The sequence below is a fragment of the Taudactylus pleione genome, unplaced genomic scaffold, assembly GCF_031769625.1.
Source record: "Taudactylus pleione unplaced genomic scaffold, aTauple2 ptg000227l, whole genome shotgun sequence".
Taxonomy (NCBI): Eukaryota; Metazoa; Chordata; class Amphibia; order Anura; family Myobatrachidae; genus Taudactylus; species Taudactylus pleione.
In genome coordinates, this window is record NW_028284629.1 from 1,012,883 (window position 1) to 1,032,124 (window position 19,242).

Consider the following 19,242-nt stretch of genomic DNA (forward strand, 5'->3'; position numbering starts at 1 on the left):
CTTTAGGAGCCCTGGTACAGAGGACAGCTCTATCTGGATGAAAGATCAAGAATATGGAGCGCCAGGAGAGAGCTGCCAAATCAGATACCCTGCAGGTAGAGGAGATAGCAAAAAGTAATAGCGTCTTCGCTGTCAGCCACTTTAGGTCTACTGAGTCCAGAGGTTCAAATGGAGGAGCCTGTAGATCCCTGAGAACCAAGTATAAAAACCCCTGAAGCCACCGGAGGGACAAAAGGAAGTTGAAGACAGAGAACCCCTGGAAAGAATGTTCTAACATTAGGCAGGGGAGCGATTCTTTGTTGGAACCAGATTGACAGAGCAGAAGCCTGAACTGTAATGGCGGCCAGGCGGAGGCTGAGGTCTAATCCAGGCTGGAGAAAGGCAAGCACTTGGGAGACCCTAAAAACTGTAGGGTCATAGTCTCTAGGGGAGCACAATTGAAAGTAAGAGTGCCAAACTCTGTAATAGATGCGGGCTTACGCACCCTGAGCATCATCTGGATCACAGAGTGAGAGAAACCCTTGGCTCTTAAGAGGGATGACTCAAAAGCCACGCCATCAAAGACAGACGAGGTAGGTCCGGGTACAGGCGAGGACCCTGTGCTAGCAGATCCTGCCATAGATGAAGTGGAAAAGGAGTGTCTATGGAGAGACTCCCAAGGTCGGTGAACCATTGTCGCCTGGGCCAGGCTAGGGCTATTAGTATCACTGTTCCGCCTTCTTGCTTGAACTTTTGGAGAACCCTCGAGAAGAGGGAGATCGGAGTAAAGAGGTATGCGAGATTGAAGTTCCACCTCACTGCCAGAGCATCCACGAAGGCAGCTGAGGGGTTCTCTGGTCCATGACCCGTACATGTGGTCCTTGTGGTTGTGACTTAAGACCATGAGGTCTACGTCTGGCAGGCCCCATTTGTCCACCAGGAGTTGAAAGACATCCGGGTGGAGAGCCCACTCTCCAGCGTGTATGTCCTGATGTCTTAGGAAGTCCGCTTCCCAGTTGAGGACTCTGGGGATGAACACTGCCGAAATTGCAGGGAGATGACATTCGGCCCAAACAAGGATGTTTGCCACTTCCCCCATTGCTGCCTGACTTCAGGTGTCTCCCTGATGGTTGAGGTAGGCTACTGCAGTCATGTTGTCCTACTGCATTTGGACCAGCCTGCCCCGGGGAAGGTCTTGCACCTGAGTGAGTGCTCTGTACACTGCTAACAGTTCTGGAATGTTTATGGGCAGGTGACTTTCCATTGTTGACCACCGTCCCTGAAAGGTATGATGACTGGTTACCGCGTCCCATCCGTGAAGGTTGTCATCTGTAGTGAGAAGTTCCCAATTTGGAATCCAGAAGGGGCGACCCTTGTCCAGATGGGACGTCTGTAGCCACCATGAGAGGGAAAGCCAAACCTCTGGAGAGGAGGTTCGTCCGGGTCCGGATCAAATGATACTGCCCATTCCACCGTGAGAGAATCAGTTGTTGAAGGGGCCTGGAGTGGAACTGGGCGTATTCCACCATATTGAAGGTGGATACCATGGACCCCAGGACTTGCATTGCTGAGCGAATGGATACCCTCCAATTGTGGAGCAAATTGCGCACATGCAAGTGTAGAGCCAAAATTTTGTCACTGCCAGAAAGATCCATTGTATTAGAGAATCCAGGAGTGCCCCCATATGTACCATCAGCTGTGTCGGAGATAAGACGTTTTCCAATTGATGAGCCAGCCGTATGTTTGCAGGCAGTCCATGGTCAGCTGGAGATGGCGTTGTAACACAACCGGTGAATGTGCCAAGATTAAGAGGTCGTCCAGGTATGGCAGGATTCTGACTCCCTGGCGCCTAAGGTAGGCCTCCATAACTGCCATTATTTTGGTAAAGACCCGAGGGCCTGTTGACAGATCAAAGGGCAGCACCCGAAACTGGTAATGTTGCTGCAGGATAGCAAACATAGGAACCGTTGGTGGGTTGGAGTAATAAGCACATGCAGATATGCATCCTCAATGTCCAGTGAAATCAGGAAATCCCCAGGCTCCAATGCCAGGACAATTGATGGTACAGTTTCCATGTGAAACATGGGCACTCTAATAAATATCTGTTGAGGGATTTGAGAGTCAGAATAGGCTGATGAGTCCCATTTGCCTTCTGAATCAAAAAGAGAGTGGAATAAAAACCAGTTCCTTCGCTGAGCCGAAGGAACTGGTATAATCACACCTAAACGCAGCAAGGAGTGAATGGCTTCCTGGAGGGCCAGGGCCTAGATGGGGTATGATGGAGGACCGGTACAAAAAAATAGTTGGGAAGGATGCCTCAGGAAGGTGAAGGCGTACCCCCGAGAGACCACTTCTCAGACCCAGGTGTCTGTTGTTGCTTGACGGCAAAAGTCGGAAAATTGAAGAAGTCGGCCTCAAACCCTGGGATCCCTCAGGCTTGGAAGCTGGATGTCTGGCCGCCCAAGACTGCTTGGATCGTGGCTTGGAGGGTCTTGTGAGAACTAGACTGCCTGGGAAAGGGCTGTCCTCTTGCCTTAGCCTGGGGGCAAAAGGACCGAGAAGAGGACAGCCTAGGCTTAGGGACAGCTGCTGATGGCAGAAAGGCAGATTTTGAGGCTGCCACGGTAGCCATGATTTTGTCCAACTCTGCACCGAACAGCCTGTCTCCAGAGAAGGGTAAGGATTTGAGTGCCTTCTTCGATCTCCTGTCCGCCATCCAGGATCATAGCCAAAGGACCCGGTGGGTGACTACCGAGGTCGCAGATGCCTTAGAGGCAATGAGTCCAGTATCCAACACAACTTCTCCCAAATAAGAGGCCACTTCCTGAATATGGGAGATGTAGGCCAGTTGTTACCTGGTAGCATCTGATGGCATGCTCTCTTCCAGTGCCTCAGCCATCCTTCGATAGCCTTAGCCACGCAGGCCGCGGCCATAGCCGGCCTAGTGATAGTGCCAGAAAAAGAGTAGACTGACATAAGATAAGTTTCCAGTTTTCTATTTGTGGCATCTTTAAGGGAGGCGGTAAAGGCAGCGTAGAGCTTCTGACTAAGCGTACCACATGCGAATCAACAGTAGGAGGGACGCTAGTCTTTTTGGGACCTGAAACCATTTGCCAGGAGTACCCCAAGCTGCCCCCATGAGCCCAGTGAGCTGGTCTGATTGAGAGAAGTCAGCCTTATCCACCTTTTGACGTTTAAACATCAGTGTTTTAGGCTTAGGGGCCGGTTCACCATCCTCTATATTCAGGATCGATTTAACCGCCCTCACTAAAGAAGGAACATCCACTGTTGAAGGGATAAAGTATCGGGTGTGTGCCCGATTATCCTCGTATTCAATTAGGATCCGGCGAAAACGGTACCCGGCGGAAAGGTAAGTATGGAAAAGTCCTGTCATTTTTTTGGGAAATCATCCTGGCACCCCCCTAAAGATAGTCTGACATGGGGGATCACTATGGGTATCCCCGATTTGGCCTGCTGAAGGTAAGTTTTAAATAGCTGCGGCAGGTGCATAAATGTGCCTGTGAAGAAGGGGTGAAGAATAGCATTTATATTTTTTTTAAACAAAAAAAATAACTATGCCCATCAAATTTGGGGTACATGAAAATGGGTGCAAGCAAATTTTTAAGTCCCTAAAGTAATTTTTTTAAATTCTTCAAAAATACACCTGCCGCATACTTGGGGACCTCCCCTGAATCAATTTCGCTAGTTTACAACTGTGTTCCCCCAAATTTTTTTTTTTGCCCCCAAAATGAAAGTAAATTTTTTGGGGTGTCCTGAGGACTTTTTTAAAATGTTGAAGAATACTTTAAGGGGAGACTCCCAGGGGTGCAGACTAATTTTTTTTAAAGTCTGCACCCCAAAACCCCAATTCTGCACTTTTTTTCGCCATGTATTACATGGAGAAAAGTTATCCCCGTTTTTTTACAAAAACTTTTCGCAAAGGCGAAAAGTCTTTGAAATTGAATATGGGGAAGATTGAAACAGGCGAAAATGACGATAATTGGCTCTTCGCCCCATATTGAATATGGCCCATAGTAGGCTGTAATAGCTGTGGGTACCTCATGGTGGGAGGCATTGTGGGGGCTGATGAGCGGTTCACTAGCCGTGTCATAACCTGGGATATAGGACACCCACGGTGGCTCCTGAACAGGGGCTGGAACGGTGGACTGGAGAGGTGGTACATAACAAATAGCACACAGACCGTTCTACACAGAATCCTGAGGGGACAAGCCCGCTGAACAGGATTTGCAAGTAACCAGCAGAGGGGCCGCAGGCTCCTGTTTACCCTTAGAAGACATAGTAATTACCAGCCAGCAGCACACAATCAGTGTATGGCTAGTAATGCAGTGTGACACCCTTCACCTGGTAGTTGAGGGTTTAACAAGAGCAGCAGGGATATATATAACTGACAGTCAGAAAGTTAAGACAGTGTATCACAACAGCACAGCTAGCACAAGTCACATACAATGCATATAAATATCCTTATAATGGGCACTGAATCAACTACTCAAGCCACAAAGGGCAGGTAGGATTTGTGCGCTGTATAACCTGGCTCCAGAGAGAGGTATGAGCAGTGACGGTTCTAGGGGTGGGCTAACAGGGCTGTCGCTCGGAGCGCCGGCCTCTAGAGGGCTCCACTGAGTCCCAGAAGAAGAAAAAAAAAAACCCCAGGAAAAAAAAAAAAAAAAAAAAACTGAGCCAGTCCCCCCCCCCCCCCCCCCCCCACTAGTCGCCGCAGGGAGGCTCCATTTGCCGGACGCTCACTGTTACCAGCGGGCACCCGGGTCCTTCCCTGCAGCAGCAGCTGAAAGCCGGAGCTCACTCCTGAGCTCTGGCTTCCGGCAGAGAGCACTATGGGAGGGACGTCATGACGTCTCTCCCATAGATCCGAAGAGCCGGAGCTCATTCCTGAGCTCCGGCTACCACACTACAATAGGGGGCACTACTATAGATGGCATTGCTACTGGGGGGGATTACTATAGGGGGCATTACCACTGGGGACACTACTATTGGGGTTATTAAAAATGGGGGGCACTACAATAGGGGGCACTACTATAGATGGCATTGCTACTGGGGGGATTACTACTGGGGGCACTAATAGGGGTCATTACCAATTGGGGCACTACTATTGGGGCCATTACCAATGTGGGCACTACTACTGGGGGCATTACCACTGGGGGCACCACTACTGGGGCAATTGTGTATGGGGCACCACTGCTGTGGGCATTGTATAAGGGGCACTACTACTGTGGGCATTGTACTAGGGGCACACTACTACTGTAAGGGACACTAAATTGGGCATTGTGTAAAAGGGGCACCACTGTGTGCCATAACATGAATAAGGGACTACTGTGTGGTGTAATTTGAATTGGGGATAATGTATTATAAAAGGTAATTACTGTGCGTGGCACAATGTATTATACAGGGCATTACTGCATGTGGCATAATGTGTTATACAGGTTATTACTGCGTATAGCATAATGTGTTATACAGGTCATTACTGCGTGAGGCATAATGTGTTATACAGGGCATTACTGTGTGTGGCATAATGTTTTATAAAGGCCATTACTGTGTAAGACATACTGTGTAAGGCTCTTTACTGCACATGGCAATTAATCGCCATGAGGGGAGAGCTTGAGGGAAGCCACGAAAGTGCTGGGCACGCCCCATGGTGTGATGAATTGGGGGTGTTCCGCAAGGACACGCCCCCTTTCCGGAAGGGCGCGCAGAGGAACGCTATCTAAAAAAAGTAATTTCCTTTTTTTGGGGGGGAGCGGCGGGGGGGGGCAACTGGGAACTTTTGCCCTGAGCTCCACAATGTCTAGAACCGGCCCTGGGTATGAGACTGGACTTGAATCTCCTGAGACCTGTAGCTTCAGAAAAGCCTTGATTAATGGCTTCTGAGCATCTCATATAGGGAGGAGGGTGAGGAGGAGGAGCAGCACAGAGGCTGAAACCTTTTGTGAGGGATCACGCTCTGGACTGTGGGAGGGGCTGAGGGGGAAAGCTTATCTCCCGACTGCTGTATCAACCGCCAAGTGCCGCTGGCCTCATATGGTCCCCGACGCCAGACTTAACCGCCCCGGTGGTCTAGTGGGGGTGTGGATGAACCAGACGCCGCACTACAGCGCCCTCCGGTTGGTAAGGTAAGGACTGCATAAAAATGAGATTCCCCGCCAGCGGGGAATCGCCTTACCTTTCTTGCCAGTTTGTCCGGCTGCAGCCCTGGGATCCAGTGGAGCGGCTAGCCAAGCCCCACTGGCGCCAGCCATAATCACCGGACTGCTCACTGGTGTTGCGGCACCGGCGGGGTAGACGTAGCAGTAGCGCAGGCGCCCATCAGGGCGTCTCGTTGCTTGCTCTGAAAACAATAAACGAACCTTCTAAAACTAAAGCTTGGGGTTGCCGAAGCAGTCCTCCTGTATAGAGGTGCGACCGGTCCTGCCTGCACCAAACGAAAAACTGTCTGCCTGTGGCTGGGGGCGGGGTATATGTGGAGGAGGACCGATGCATCCTGGGAGCAAATGCTTTGACTGTTTATTGCCCGGATCTCTCCGGGCATCAAACCAAAAAAAATATTTGTTGTGGTTTTTGACACAGGTTTATAACAAAATAAGTCACGGATATATACAAGTTCCTACTAGTGGGTGGTCAATCAGGTCCTCTGTGCCTGCTTCTGACTGACACATTAAAGTTCTGCTTTAAAAGCATCTTGTAACAGCAATCGCATTGGGCTACAATGAGCTGTAGACTACACTGACATTTTTATTAAAGTTTCAATCAAGATGTAGCCATTAGGTCGACATTAACAATGTTGACACCACAAGGAGGATTGTACTTATTGGAACGCTGGCGCATCAGAAGACTCCGCTAAACGTGATAGTCACATGACCGCCGGGCCCTGGAAGACACTGCTGGAGCAGCTGCAGTCGTTGGGAGCATGCAAGTCACTACTGACCCACAGAGGACGATAGGTCGACATATCATCATACAACACCCTGTCTATCTAATCTATTAGGGGCATATCTGTATGCATCCTAGCTTATTACACCTGAAGTATTGGTTTACTCACTAGTGATTAAATTATATAGTGAGATTAGAAACAATAGTTATGTAACATAGATGCCAGTTAATTTGGATGACATTCAACAATGATAATATCATCAATAGGCTAGTCATATTATAGTAATAGATAGTATCTGTAGGGTGACGTTCTAAATCACTATTGCTATCAATAGAAGAGGAAATATGACATACTATGCGGCCTATGCATCAAAGCTAGGAGAGAGATGCAATTGTAACAAACAAATCGCCAACCATTCAGCTCCTAACTATCATTTTTTAATCACAGCCTGCAAAATGTAAATTGGAAGCTTATTGGTTACCACTTTATCTCTCACAATTTTATCTCCCAGCTTTGATACATAGGCCCCTATATCAGTTACTCAGATTGAATACTAGTGTGTGTATATTTGTAGCCAGGTGTGTTACTGGAAAGCACACAGAGCCCTGCTAAAGTGTAACTATGTTTGATATAGCTTAAGCATATGTGAACACTGAGACATAACCCTGCTTGTGTGTCTGACTAATATGCTATAATCAGAATAATTGATCATATATATGATACAATGACACAGATGGATTATATTACTGCGCCTTTTCTATCTTTAGACCCTATTCTACAACGGATTTTTTTTTTTAAACATTTCATCTTTTTATTAATGATCCAATACTAAAAAGCTTTTTTTTTTAATGAGTAGAGATAAACAGATATAGATTATAGATTAAGATTTATTGAGTCCACTTCATTTGAACTCTTGTTGTTTGGTGGGAGAACAGGTGACAAAATGTTTAGCCTTTACAAATGTGCTATATGGCAAGCATAGCCCTGTGGTCTTTAGCCCTTACATGTACCCCTCCCCGCGTGCCACTGTAGTGCTGTGTGTAAATGGATATGTACTTACTGTGAAATGTATTTAAGGGATATTCAGAAACCATATCCCCAACTGCTGAATCCGATGTCAAGGTATTCAAATATATTTTTCCAATATTTGCTTTGTTGTTGTAAACTATGTGTTGCTATTTCTAATTATATTCTATTTGTAAAGCACTAACATCATTGAGATAATATCTACTTACATTGTGCAGCAATTCAGTCGCATTCGGTATGAATCACCGCCGGCCGCATGACCAGCAGTTCAAATCCCGGCAACGTGAGCCAGACAGAGGAGGAAATCCCAATCGTCCCTAAGGTAAGTATAAACTAATCTATTCTACCCCCTAACCCTCCTTTAGGGTGCCTAACCCTAACCTCCCCCCACTGTGCCTAACCCCCCTTCCCCGCCGCCTAAACCTAAGTCCACCGGAGGGGTGCCTAACCGTAACCTCCCCCCGGGGGTGCCTAACCCTCCCTACCCCTAGCCTAACCATAAAGTCCCGGGGGGGTGCCTAACCCTAACCCTCCCTACCCTAACCCTAAAGTCCCGGGGGGGTGCCTAACCCTAAGTCCCTCCCTGTTGCCCCTAACCTAAACCCCCGCGGCTGTCCGTGGCCGGCATCTCTTCGATTGGGATGCCGGGCGCTGGTCTCCTGGCGTTGGTAAAATGACAGGCGTCCAGATTTAGACGCCTGTCATTTAACCCTCGCCGGGATTAAGTAGTAGGGAAGCGGCAGTCGGCATTGTGACGGCCGGCTTCCTGAACGTATACCAATTCAGTCCTGATGTTTTATTTGTCTCAATGCTCAAATACTTCTGAATTACGACCTTCACTTTTGTAAGGCATTAAACCAGTGCACGTCAAGCTATTTTGGCACCCATGGTGCAGTTGACAAGTGCGTGCAATTTAGCATGCCCATTAATACTTTCTAGTGACTGGCATTCAATGCAGAGCCCACAGCCTGGTACAATACTGAGACCTAACCAGCTGCCTCCCCCATCACCTGCGTTGGACCATACCTGGCTTTTCTTTGTTATTACAATATATTTGCAGACACTGCCACCTATGTATAGCTATTATAAGTGATGGAGACCTATGTAGTGTGATGTTGTGTTGGATGAGGTTTGTTTGCTATATAACATACTTAAACTTTCCTTTTCTTGTCTCAAAAGAATTTTACATTCAAGAAAAGTCAAATTATTATTGTAATTAAGGTAACATTTAACTACACCACGGTAATACCATTGTCAGGTTGTCAAAATGATTCAATCGTACACCAAAAGCGTACAATAGTAGTAACTTCTTTTACCTTTTTTGTTTTTCTCCTTTGTTACAACGGTCATGGACATGGTAGGAGCAGCGTGGACGTCGCTGTTGTTGGGAAGCCGGCTGACCTGCAGCGAGCGGAAAGTGCATTTCAAAGTGTTCTTGGCAGACATGGACTCCCTCTTCTCAGGATCTCTCTTTTTCTCAGTGACTGGGGCAGCAACCCAGTAATCCAACTGTAGCCCCATGAGTTCACCCAATGGGCTTTGGCTGCAAGATAAATAATGGTCATTGAGACGGATGCATATAAACCAGATGTGTCAAGAGAAACCAGCATATACAGATGTGTCCACACACATCATTGCTGCAGTCACACCAATCAGCCCCTCTCTGCACACCAGATCTCGTGTGACTCTGCTAGCACAGGGTGTTTTTTGCCGAAAATGGGACAGTCTCCAGTCTGTACCAGTATACAAAGTGCTGCAATGCAGCAACTGCTGTTTTTTTCCACACCAAGTTCCATTGTGCTTCATATACAGACTCAGCCACACACAGATATACAAGTGTAATCAGTGCAGTCTCCTGGTGCGTCCTAGTTGCATCGCGGGGGCACAGACGCATTTACATCGAAAAAATATGCTGGACGCTAGCAGAGTTGCACGGGACCTGGCGGGTCAGTTGCGTCTGGCATCTCACTCCACGTGGCATATTGAGGCTAAATACATAAGGACACATCTGTACTAGCATCAAAAACATCTGGATAATCTACAAGAGTATTAAAACATATGCATGGAGGTATAGATCCATATCTTTAAAATTGTAATGAAAAGTGCCTAAAGAGGATGCAAGATAGCCAGCAAATATTGGAAACAGAAGAGTGTCTGCAAAAGATGATGCATTTGCTTGTTTTCTACCTGGGTGAGGAGAAGCCAGCTGTAACCGATGGGGAGGAAGGTGGGGTTGGAGATGCTTCCTTGATGACTGATGACACAGATGGGGGAGTGGATGATAGCACGATGGAACTGGATGGTGCAGCATCATCTGAATCTCCTGTATAAAATGTATAGACAAAAGGCCTGCCATTATACATGCAAAATCCAGCCTCTCTCCCTAATGCATATACTGCAGATAAGAGATGTACACATTCTATGAGGATACCTATCCACACTCACTTTAAGCACTATATACTGGTCTTTAATACAAAAATAAATAGGTTTGCTGTACACTGCTCAAATATCTTCCCCTATCAGTGAATACAATTTACTACTAACTACACTATTACGGATTACTACCGCTGTAGCACTGCTAACATTTAACTACACCACGGTAATACCATTAGCTATACCTTTCTGTACAACAGCTGCTGACTGTTCTTCTATCTATTGTTGTTACATCTAGCTTTATCCTGGCTGCTTTACAAAAATATAGATAGAGAATGTTGTAAATTAAGAGCAAATAGAAATATCAATGATTATTTTATGTGGTACACACACACATTATACCATGTTTATTTCATAAGAGGTATTTTCAGAAAATACCATTTGTCTTTTAAAGTTTTTTTTTAGGTGAATTTCAAGAAAGGGAACCAAAGGCAAACGAGCATTTCTTTTCAGTTTTATGAATACCCTTTGTGGCTCTTGTGTCGCCAGTCATCCACCTTTCCAAAATAGTAAATAGCAGGAATCTATTTGTAAGTTTTGACAAAGAAATCTGCACTTGATATGAAAACGCAGTTTCATTTTTCACATTTTCACTTTCTTGATTTAAATGCTTCCTATGTGCAGGAAGAATATAATAGCCCACAAGGCCTACCATAATATAAACTGGACAACCTACTGCATTAAATGAAGGAGCCCTTTTTTATTTGACACAAAATGGGGGAGATATGGGCTTTAGATCCCCCCCAATCTGTGAATTATTTTTTTTGTATACCTTTGTAGTTATTGTCTGGTCACCAGTCAATAACTAGTAAGGTGACACACTGTTTGAGGAGACTCCTCTCTTTCAATACAGGGTGCCCCCATGTGTGTGCTGGCTAGTAAGGAAGATAGGGGAATGGCACTTTGGGGAGATGTACTAAGCTCCGTAAAGTGATAAATTGGGAAGTGATAAACTACCAACCCACTCAGCTCCTAAAGGTGGGTACACACGGTATGTAGGTAACGATCCAATCTAGTTAACGATTTCCCTTGAACTCCAGAACACTCTCGGACAAACTATGTTGTGCATACACATGGAACGATTGTACAAACGATATAGATTGGTTGCTAACGACTGCAAATCGTTAGCAAAATATCTTTTGGCAGCGAACAACCTCATGATGCATCTTAGGTCTCCCTGTCGGCTGGCACAATATGGAGGAGAGGAGTGGGCAGGAAAAGTGACGACAAATCGTCCATGACATTGTTCATCGTGCATACACACAAAATGATGTGTGTCAAATCGTGAAAGACAGATCGAGATCTTTCTGCATGTTGAACAACGACCAGCGGGAACGTGCATCGAATCTTTATCTTACGTTATCTTAACTGTCATGTTACAGGCTGTGTTTGAAAAATTAGTTAGAAGTGGATTGTTTGCGAGTTTATCACTCTCCAATTTATCATTTTCCAGAGCTTAGTACATCTGCCCCAGTGTGCCCTATCTATGGAAAACTGTTTTTTTTTTTTTTTTTTTTTTCCCGTAGTGCTGGGCGATATTGTCTAGTGACCACAGGTTATCACCAGACAATAGCTGCTAAGGGGGCCACATAATTGGAAAGGGGGGACTTGTCCTTTGCAGCAAAGGAGTCAAGCTCCACAAGCGGAGGGGGAAACCGTATAACTCTAACAAAAAACATTAAACATTTATAGATCATGTTGTAGACAAATAGGGCATATTAAACGTCATGACTAGAAAAAAAGAAAGAAAAAAAATGTCCCCCAGCACACCGCAATAGACAGCAATTAGATTATTGTAGTGTACCATGGGACATTTTTGTTTCTTGTTTTCTGGTCTAGATTAAAGCCCTCCCTTTCATGCACCTATGAGAGACTATTAAGTTGATCTGAGCAAGCACTATTTTATATTATTATTCATATTAGGTGACTGCTAATAAAGACTTGTATATGAAACCTTAATTAAATTATAAAGAAAGTGGATAACCTAAAACTCAACGCACGCTCAATTTAAATCAGTGGTTCTCAAACTTGGTCCTCAGGACCTCACACAGGTCACGCTTTCCAGGTCACCCAGCAGGAGCACAGGTGTATTCATTACTCACTGACACATTTTAAAAGATCCACAGGTGGAGCTAATTATTTTTCTTGTGATGCTGTGAGGGGACCTGGAAAACATGCACTGTTTGGGGTTCTGAGGACCGAGTTTGAGAACCTGTGGTCTAAATTATACTGTTATACTCCACAGGAAAGTAAGAAATAATTTACAAAATATATTAAATAAAATGCTATTTTCATTAAGGAATATGGCACACTGACCTGAGGTTGCAGAGGACTGCTCAACAATACCCACTTTTACCACCTATTTAAATAGATATATATATTAAATTAAAAAAAACAACAACATTACTTTCATATTTTATGTCAAAGTACTGCAATCCCAAAAGAACAATTGAATAGGCAAGTGGATGAAGGTGTTATGTAACAATTTTCTGAAAAATTACTTTTTAATGGCAGGTGCTATGACCTAGATATTATAGTAACTATGTTATTTTAAATGTTGGTAGTCTATTTACGGATATATTTTGTGGATAAAAGTGCTATGTCCAATTCATGTGTAATGTCACATTTATCTTTAACTGTATATCTCTCAGTTTCTTGTAGATGTAACATAACACCCTCACCCACTCGCCTCTTCATTTTAACTTTCAAAACAAGGTCCCTAAAAATAACAACATGGAAATACTGTAGATTAGCTGAAGGACAGAAATGACGTGCTCACCTAGGCCTACGTGGCAAACAAAATATTGCCCAAATGACATCTCTATGGCTATTACATGTACATGCTATCAGCTGCAGCAGGAAGGAAAGTTTCCCAATAGGGGCCTGAAACAACTGACAGATTTTCAGACAGATGCACCATTAAAACAATACCCTAAAAGGCCTGGGTACTTACTGAGACACCAGAGCCACTGGAGCCAGTGTCAATCGGATACAAAAATACACTGAAAGGCCAAATTATTATGACCACGGGGTTAGTACTTTGTGTAGTCACCTTTTGACCCTAATACGGCTTGAATTCCTCTATGCATGGAATCTACTAACTGTCTGTATGTTTTGTGGGGGATATAAGCCCAAATACGACTAACAATCTCCATAACGTTGCCTCCACCAGCCTCAAGAAATGTGACTATGCAAAAATGGATCCATGCTTTTGTGCTGTTGTCTCCCTATCCGGACACTATCATCTGCATACTGTAATTGAAAACGTGAATCATCAGACCACATGACCCATTTCCAATAATTTACTGTCCAATTCCTGCATTTCTGAGTAAACCGGAAATGCTTTACACTGTGTGTAGCACATAGCAATGGCGTTCGGACAGGCCCTCTGCTTCTGTAGACCATACAATGTAATATGCAGCGTAATGTTCATTGAGAAGCCATCTGAATGGTCCCTAAATTAAGATTATCTGTATATTGATGCACTGTTGCCCGTCTCTCCGTCGCGCGCGAGCATCCAGTAGCTGTTGCCGACCACAGACCTTGCACGCAGACCCAATTTTGGGTCTGCCAGACCACTCTGTGTACACTTTAACGCTGCACTCGAACAATTCGGTGCAGCCATTTTGCTAATGCTCACACCGCTGCTGCAAATGCCAACAATTCCACATTCAAAGTCTGCCATAATGTGTTTCCCCATTATTTCATAAGTGATACACTATATTAGTCTCTGCATACTGTACATTCAGCTTTGCGTTCTTATACAGATTCAGACACCCTACATCAGCATTATCTGCGGAATACCTGCTTTGCATAACATCGCCTGGTGGGCATAATAAATTGGCCACTCCTTGTAAATTAACCTACCAACCTATTAGACGTGACAAAATAAGACACGTGAGAACTAGAGTGCTTTTTCAAATAGTGGGACTCTCAGTACATTTACTAGTAACAAGTGAGTTGGATCCAAACTCATCCTAGTGAGCAAACCAACCACACAGAAACCGGATGAAAAATCCAGGAAACCAGCAACTGGATGGGATTAATGGTATTTATATGGGTTTGGAAGAAAGAATTGGGAGATAGTTCAGTCCAGATCAAAACAAAAAAATGTTTTTTGTTTTGCAGGTCAAATCACGCCTTATAAATATATCCATTTTAGATATATAGAATTAGCACATGACAAATCTATTAGACTATCAACAGGACCTTCACTAAAGCTTCACTGCACGGTGCGATAAAGCAGCCGATCCGACGGATAGTTACGATTTGGCTGCTATATCGTACCGTGTTTTGGCCTGATGTAGGACCGAGCGCGCACCCGTGGGGTAGTACATCGCATCCCTTGATCTTACTGCAGGTTCAGTCGATCAGGGGATGCGATGTGCGATCCCATGCAGCGGTATGCGGGTAGGGGAGGGGGGAGCTGGCATATCGGGCAGTCGGCCACCCAAATGCACCGTGTGTGGGGACTCCCCGATATGTCGGACCCCCCGTCGCGTTGCACGGTGCCTATTACACAACTATTGGAAAGAGGCAATGTTTCTCACATAAACACAGCTGCTCCTAATGGGGAATTGCTAACTTACACTGCAGGATACTGAATACACTTTTGTACACACTTATCTGAATGTCTGAAAACCCTGCATGCACTAAGATTACGGTATCAGTAAGATTTGTTCTTTTTTTATTTTGTTGTTCTTCACTTGTTTCAAGGCTGAATGATTTCGTGTTTGCTATAACTAGTATGTTCATAATAAATATCTTTTAAATTAAACACAAAATTAAATAATACAAAACACAAATTATATTAAGTTTGATTTCTTCATGATTTCTTCTATAAATACAGAAAAAATCCTTTTGGGAAGTATCAGAGCCTGGTCTAATTGATTAAAAAGCTTATAAATCAGATTATTGTTATCAATTGTCATTCTCTCCATATCATATGAATAATATAGCATGTCTTCGTGGGTGAAAAGGACTAATGGGGAAATGTAAAAGTGTAGAGCGTTAGCCATTACTAAATATTAAATAGTAATAAAATAAATGTACCACCAGGTCATATGATTTTTGCACAGACTAGTCAATAATTGTTAGGGATGAGCGGGTTCGGTTCCCTGAGAACCGACCCCACCCGAACTTCGGGGATCTGGGGCGATCCGAGCCCAAGCTCGGATCTCCCTGTCTGCCCCGGATCCCTCTTCCGAGGCAAAACCTCGAGATCTGCTGTCGGATCTCGAGGTTTTGCCTCGAGCGGCCATTTAAAAAAAAATGCCTTTGCCTTTAATGGGCAAAGTGCTGATTGGCTGACAGAGCCGTCTGTCACGGCTCTCAGCCAATCAGCATTATGGTGCTCATTTGCATGTAGCACGGACTCGTGAGATCCGTGCTACATGCATCTGTGTGATTGACAGTGACACAGAGCACAGATGGGTCAGTGAGACCCGTCTGTGCTGCTGTGTATTTCAATGACACAGATGCACGCACGGACCAGGAGATCCGTGCTACTTGCAACTGTGTCATTGACACAGAGCACTGACGGGTCCGTGAGACCCGTCTGTGCTGCTGTGGTAAAAAAAAGTTTACCCTGCGGCTCCCACCATAGACTACAATGGAGGGAGCCGTTCATTGGCTGAGAGACGGGAGATGACCTCTCTCAGCCAATGAACGCTTAGCAGCGGGGTTTCCATGGTGATACCCCGCCGCTAAGCTCTCATTCGGGAAGTAGCGTTCGACAGAACGGTACTAAGTTCGTGGATCGCGTTTTCGTTTTTTTTTTTTTGCCAAGGCCGGGGATGCCTACTTTGGAACGAAGAGGACAGAACCTTGCATAGGAGATGGTGAGTATGTTTTTTTTCACAGGTCCCCTATGGATACTTTACCGGACAAGTGGACCGATGCTACAGGTTACATAGGTGAGTATGTGTACATGTGTGTGTGTGTGTATGTATGTTTAATAAACTTATACTGTCACGGTGTGTGTGTCCTGTGTTTTTTTAAACATTTTTTTTACAGGTGAACTACAGGTACTAGTGGGCCCTTAATGCCCTGCATGCTGGTACTTGTGGTTCTCCAAGTACCAGCATGCGGGGCAGGCTTGCTGGGACTTGCAGTTCTACTTGTAAAGACAATGTTTGATATTCTTTATTTACACCACACCACACAATCAACCCGCCACCCACCGCCACCAGGGGTGGCGGGGATAGCCCCGGGCTATCAGCCTGGGCCTGGGGTGCCCTGGAGAGGGTGACCCCCTTTATTGGGGGGGTCCCCAGCTCTCCAGGAATCCCCGGCCTGGGCTGACTAGTGGTCAGGGCTGATGCTGCGGCTGGGGGGCCCGGTGAAAGGGCTCCCCTGGCTGTGGCATCAGCCCCCCGCTAGAAAAAGTCCAGTGCTGGTTCTGGAACATACAGGGGAACCCTACTAATTTTTTTCCCCCGTATTTCCAGAACCAGGACTGGATCAGAGCCCAGAGCTGGTTGCGCAGAATACGGGGGACCCCTACGTCGTTTGTCCCCCGTATTTTGGCAACCAGCGCTGGTTCTGACTAGCCCGGTGCTGGTTGTGCTTAAGTACAGGGGACCCCTACGTCGTTTGTCCCCTGTATTTAAGCACACCCAGCACTGGGTTACTAATGCCCAGGGCTGGTTGCTCTTTTTTGGGGGGGTGCACGCCATTTTTTTCTTTTTTTACACAGGTTTTTTTTTTTTTTAGCACAGCAGCACAGACGGGTCTCATGGACCTGTCATTGCTCTGTGCCAATCACACAGATGCATGTAGCACGGATCTCCCGGGTTCGTGCTACATGCAAATGGGAACCATAACGCTGATTGGCTTCCTGTCTGCCACTGCAGTGCCACTCCTAGATGGGCCACGTGTTTGTGCCGCCCACTTGTGTCGCTTAGCATAGTCATCCAGCTACCTCGGTGCAACCTTTTGGCCTAAAAACAATATTGTGAGGTGTGAGGTGTTCAGAATAGAGTGGAAAAGAGTGGAAATTAATGTTATTGGGGTTATTAATAGCGTAGGAACAAAAAAAGGCCCATTTTATGTGATTTTAGCGTTTTTTTTTATTTTTTAAGAAAAAATACAGATCCAAAACACAAAACCCAGAACCCAAAACACGGAAGGGTGGTTTTGGCAAAACCAATCCAGATCCAAAACACGAAGAAAGATCCAGAACCAAAACACGAAAAGTGGCCGATGCACACCCCTAATAATTGTATGGATTGACTGATCATTATCAGAGTATCCATAGCTTAGAAATGGTTTATTACTTTCGTCTGTGAGTGTGTTAATACTTACACACACGTATAGTGTATATCAAATAGCAGCCACTTCAGTTTTTATTTTATTTTATTTTATATCAGGTCAGACAAACAGACTTAAGAAGTCTTAAAAGCTTGGGACCAAAATAAATTAAGTAATCCAAGAAAGGGTAAACTTAAAATCTCCCTTTTCAGCCTGAGTAATAGGAATTGAGAATGAGAAGAAGCATAGGAGGAAAAAACTTCTTACAGAAACTGCAGAAAGATGTAGCTGGCACTTTACACAACTAATGAATTGTACATTGTATCCGAGTGACAAGTAATACTATTTTATGCCCCATACCCATGTGTAAAGGCTCATACACACTAGACGATAAATTGAATACTATGGATGCTAATGATATCGTTCTCATTCATAGCGTTCAATATCGTTCAGTGTGTACGCTCAATGTCATTCCCATTGAGCCCGGCAGTTCAGGGAAAGCACTTAATGATATCGCTCATGGAGCATATGGTTCAGTGTGTATGCGGCTTAAGGGCTAATCATGATTAGTACAAGCTACAACATTTTGGACAAGAACAGTATTATGTTTAATAAATATTGCCGTGGTAACATCCTATTCCAAGTATACGTACCCCTACAAAAGGGATGAATTTCTGTGAGGAATCCTCATCCGGACTAGAAGAAATATTATAGAAAAATTAGATGAGCTTCAAAGCAAGAACTCAAGCATTAGTAGAAGACTAAAAGTCCTTACATCAAAGTCAGCATGCGGCAAGCACTTATTTCTGAAAATCTTCAAAAAGCTCAGGCACATTGTCTGGGTCATAACCATAGTTGACATTTTAATATTTATGTCAATTGTTGAAACACACAAAGTAAAAAGTCTGCTGTTTTCCCTCTGGGACACTCACTAATGCTTGTTTATGGCTCAAGTTTGAGAATTTAATTAAAAAAAAACAAAAACCTTCTATATATCAATGAATACTTTTCATGGAGGAAACACAAATTTGCTAATTAAATTTATTTTTTGCTAAGGTTTCAATAATGCAAGAAAGAGACATCAGCAACTAAAAGGTCATTTATGCCTTGAGTCCTCTGTAGCAAATACACTGAAGTTGAATCCCAAATAATGAACACACACATCAGGAACAGCAGTTTATAAATAAAAACCTAGAATGTTACATTATATGCCTATTCAATTATGAGAAATAAAACTTCAGACTGGACTTCAGTTTTGTGAATGTTAATTGAAGCCGGAATCACAGAAGTTTTTTAAGAGGCGAAAAACCAGACAAGCAATTTTGTTTTTTTATTTCTTAATCTCCAAATATATATATATATTTAATATTAAAAAGTTCTTAATCACTAAGAATAAATTGGGCTAGCCAAGTTATTAACATGCTATCTTAAAGTCTACATCGTACTGATATACATGCTGACAAATGCATTGGCACTGTATCAAAAACTAAAAGCAATTAAGCTAAAAACTTGACATTTAAAACTGATCAGTTGCTATGCAGGTAATAACTACGGGCACAACATGCTACAGCAGATTGCCGTGACAAGCTAGCAGGGAGGCAGTAGGGGGACACTGCAGCATATACAATTGTAAATATATAACAAAAACA

At 44.4% G+C, this 19,242-nt stretch overlaps 1 protein-coding gene across 11 annotated transcripts in view; it reads right to left on the reverse strand.

The window, feature by feature from the left end:
• LOC148517069 (phosphofurin acidic cluster sorting protein 2-like) overlaps positions 1 to 19,242 on the reverse strand; it is a 358,464-nt gene that overhangs the window by 104,006 nt on the left and 235,216 nt on the right. For all 11 annotated transcript variants that reach the window (XM_088479161.1, XM_088479158.1, XM_088479156.1 and 8 more), the window contains 4 exons: positions 18,247 to 18,289; positions 12,659 to 12,701; positions 10,097 to 10,232; positions 9,226 to 9,452 (listed from right to left, as the gene is read on the reverse strand). In XM_088479161.1, coding sequence (XP_088335287.1) covers positions 9,226 to 9,452; positions 10,097 to 10,232; positions 12,659 to 12,701; positions 18,247 to 18,289 — 449 coding nt within the window. The remainder of the gene's footprint in view (positions 1 to 9,225; positions 9,453 to 10,096; positions 10,233 to 12,658; positions 12,702 to 18,246; positions 18,290 to 19,242) is intronic.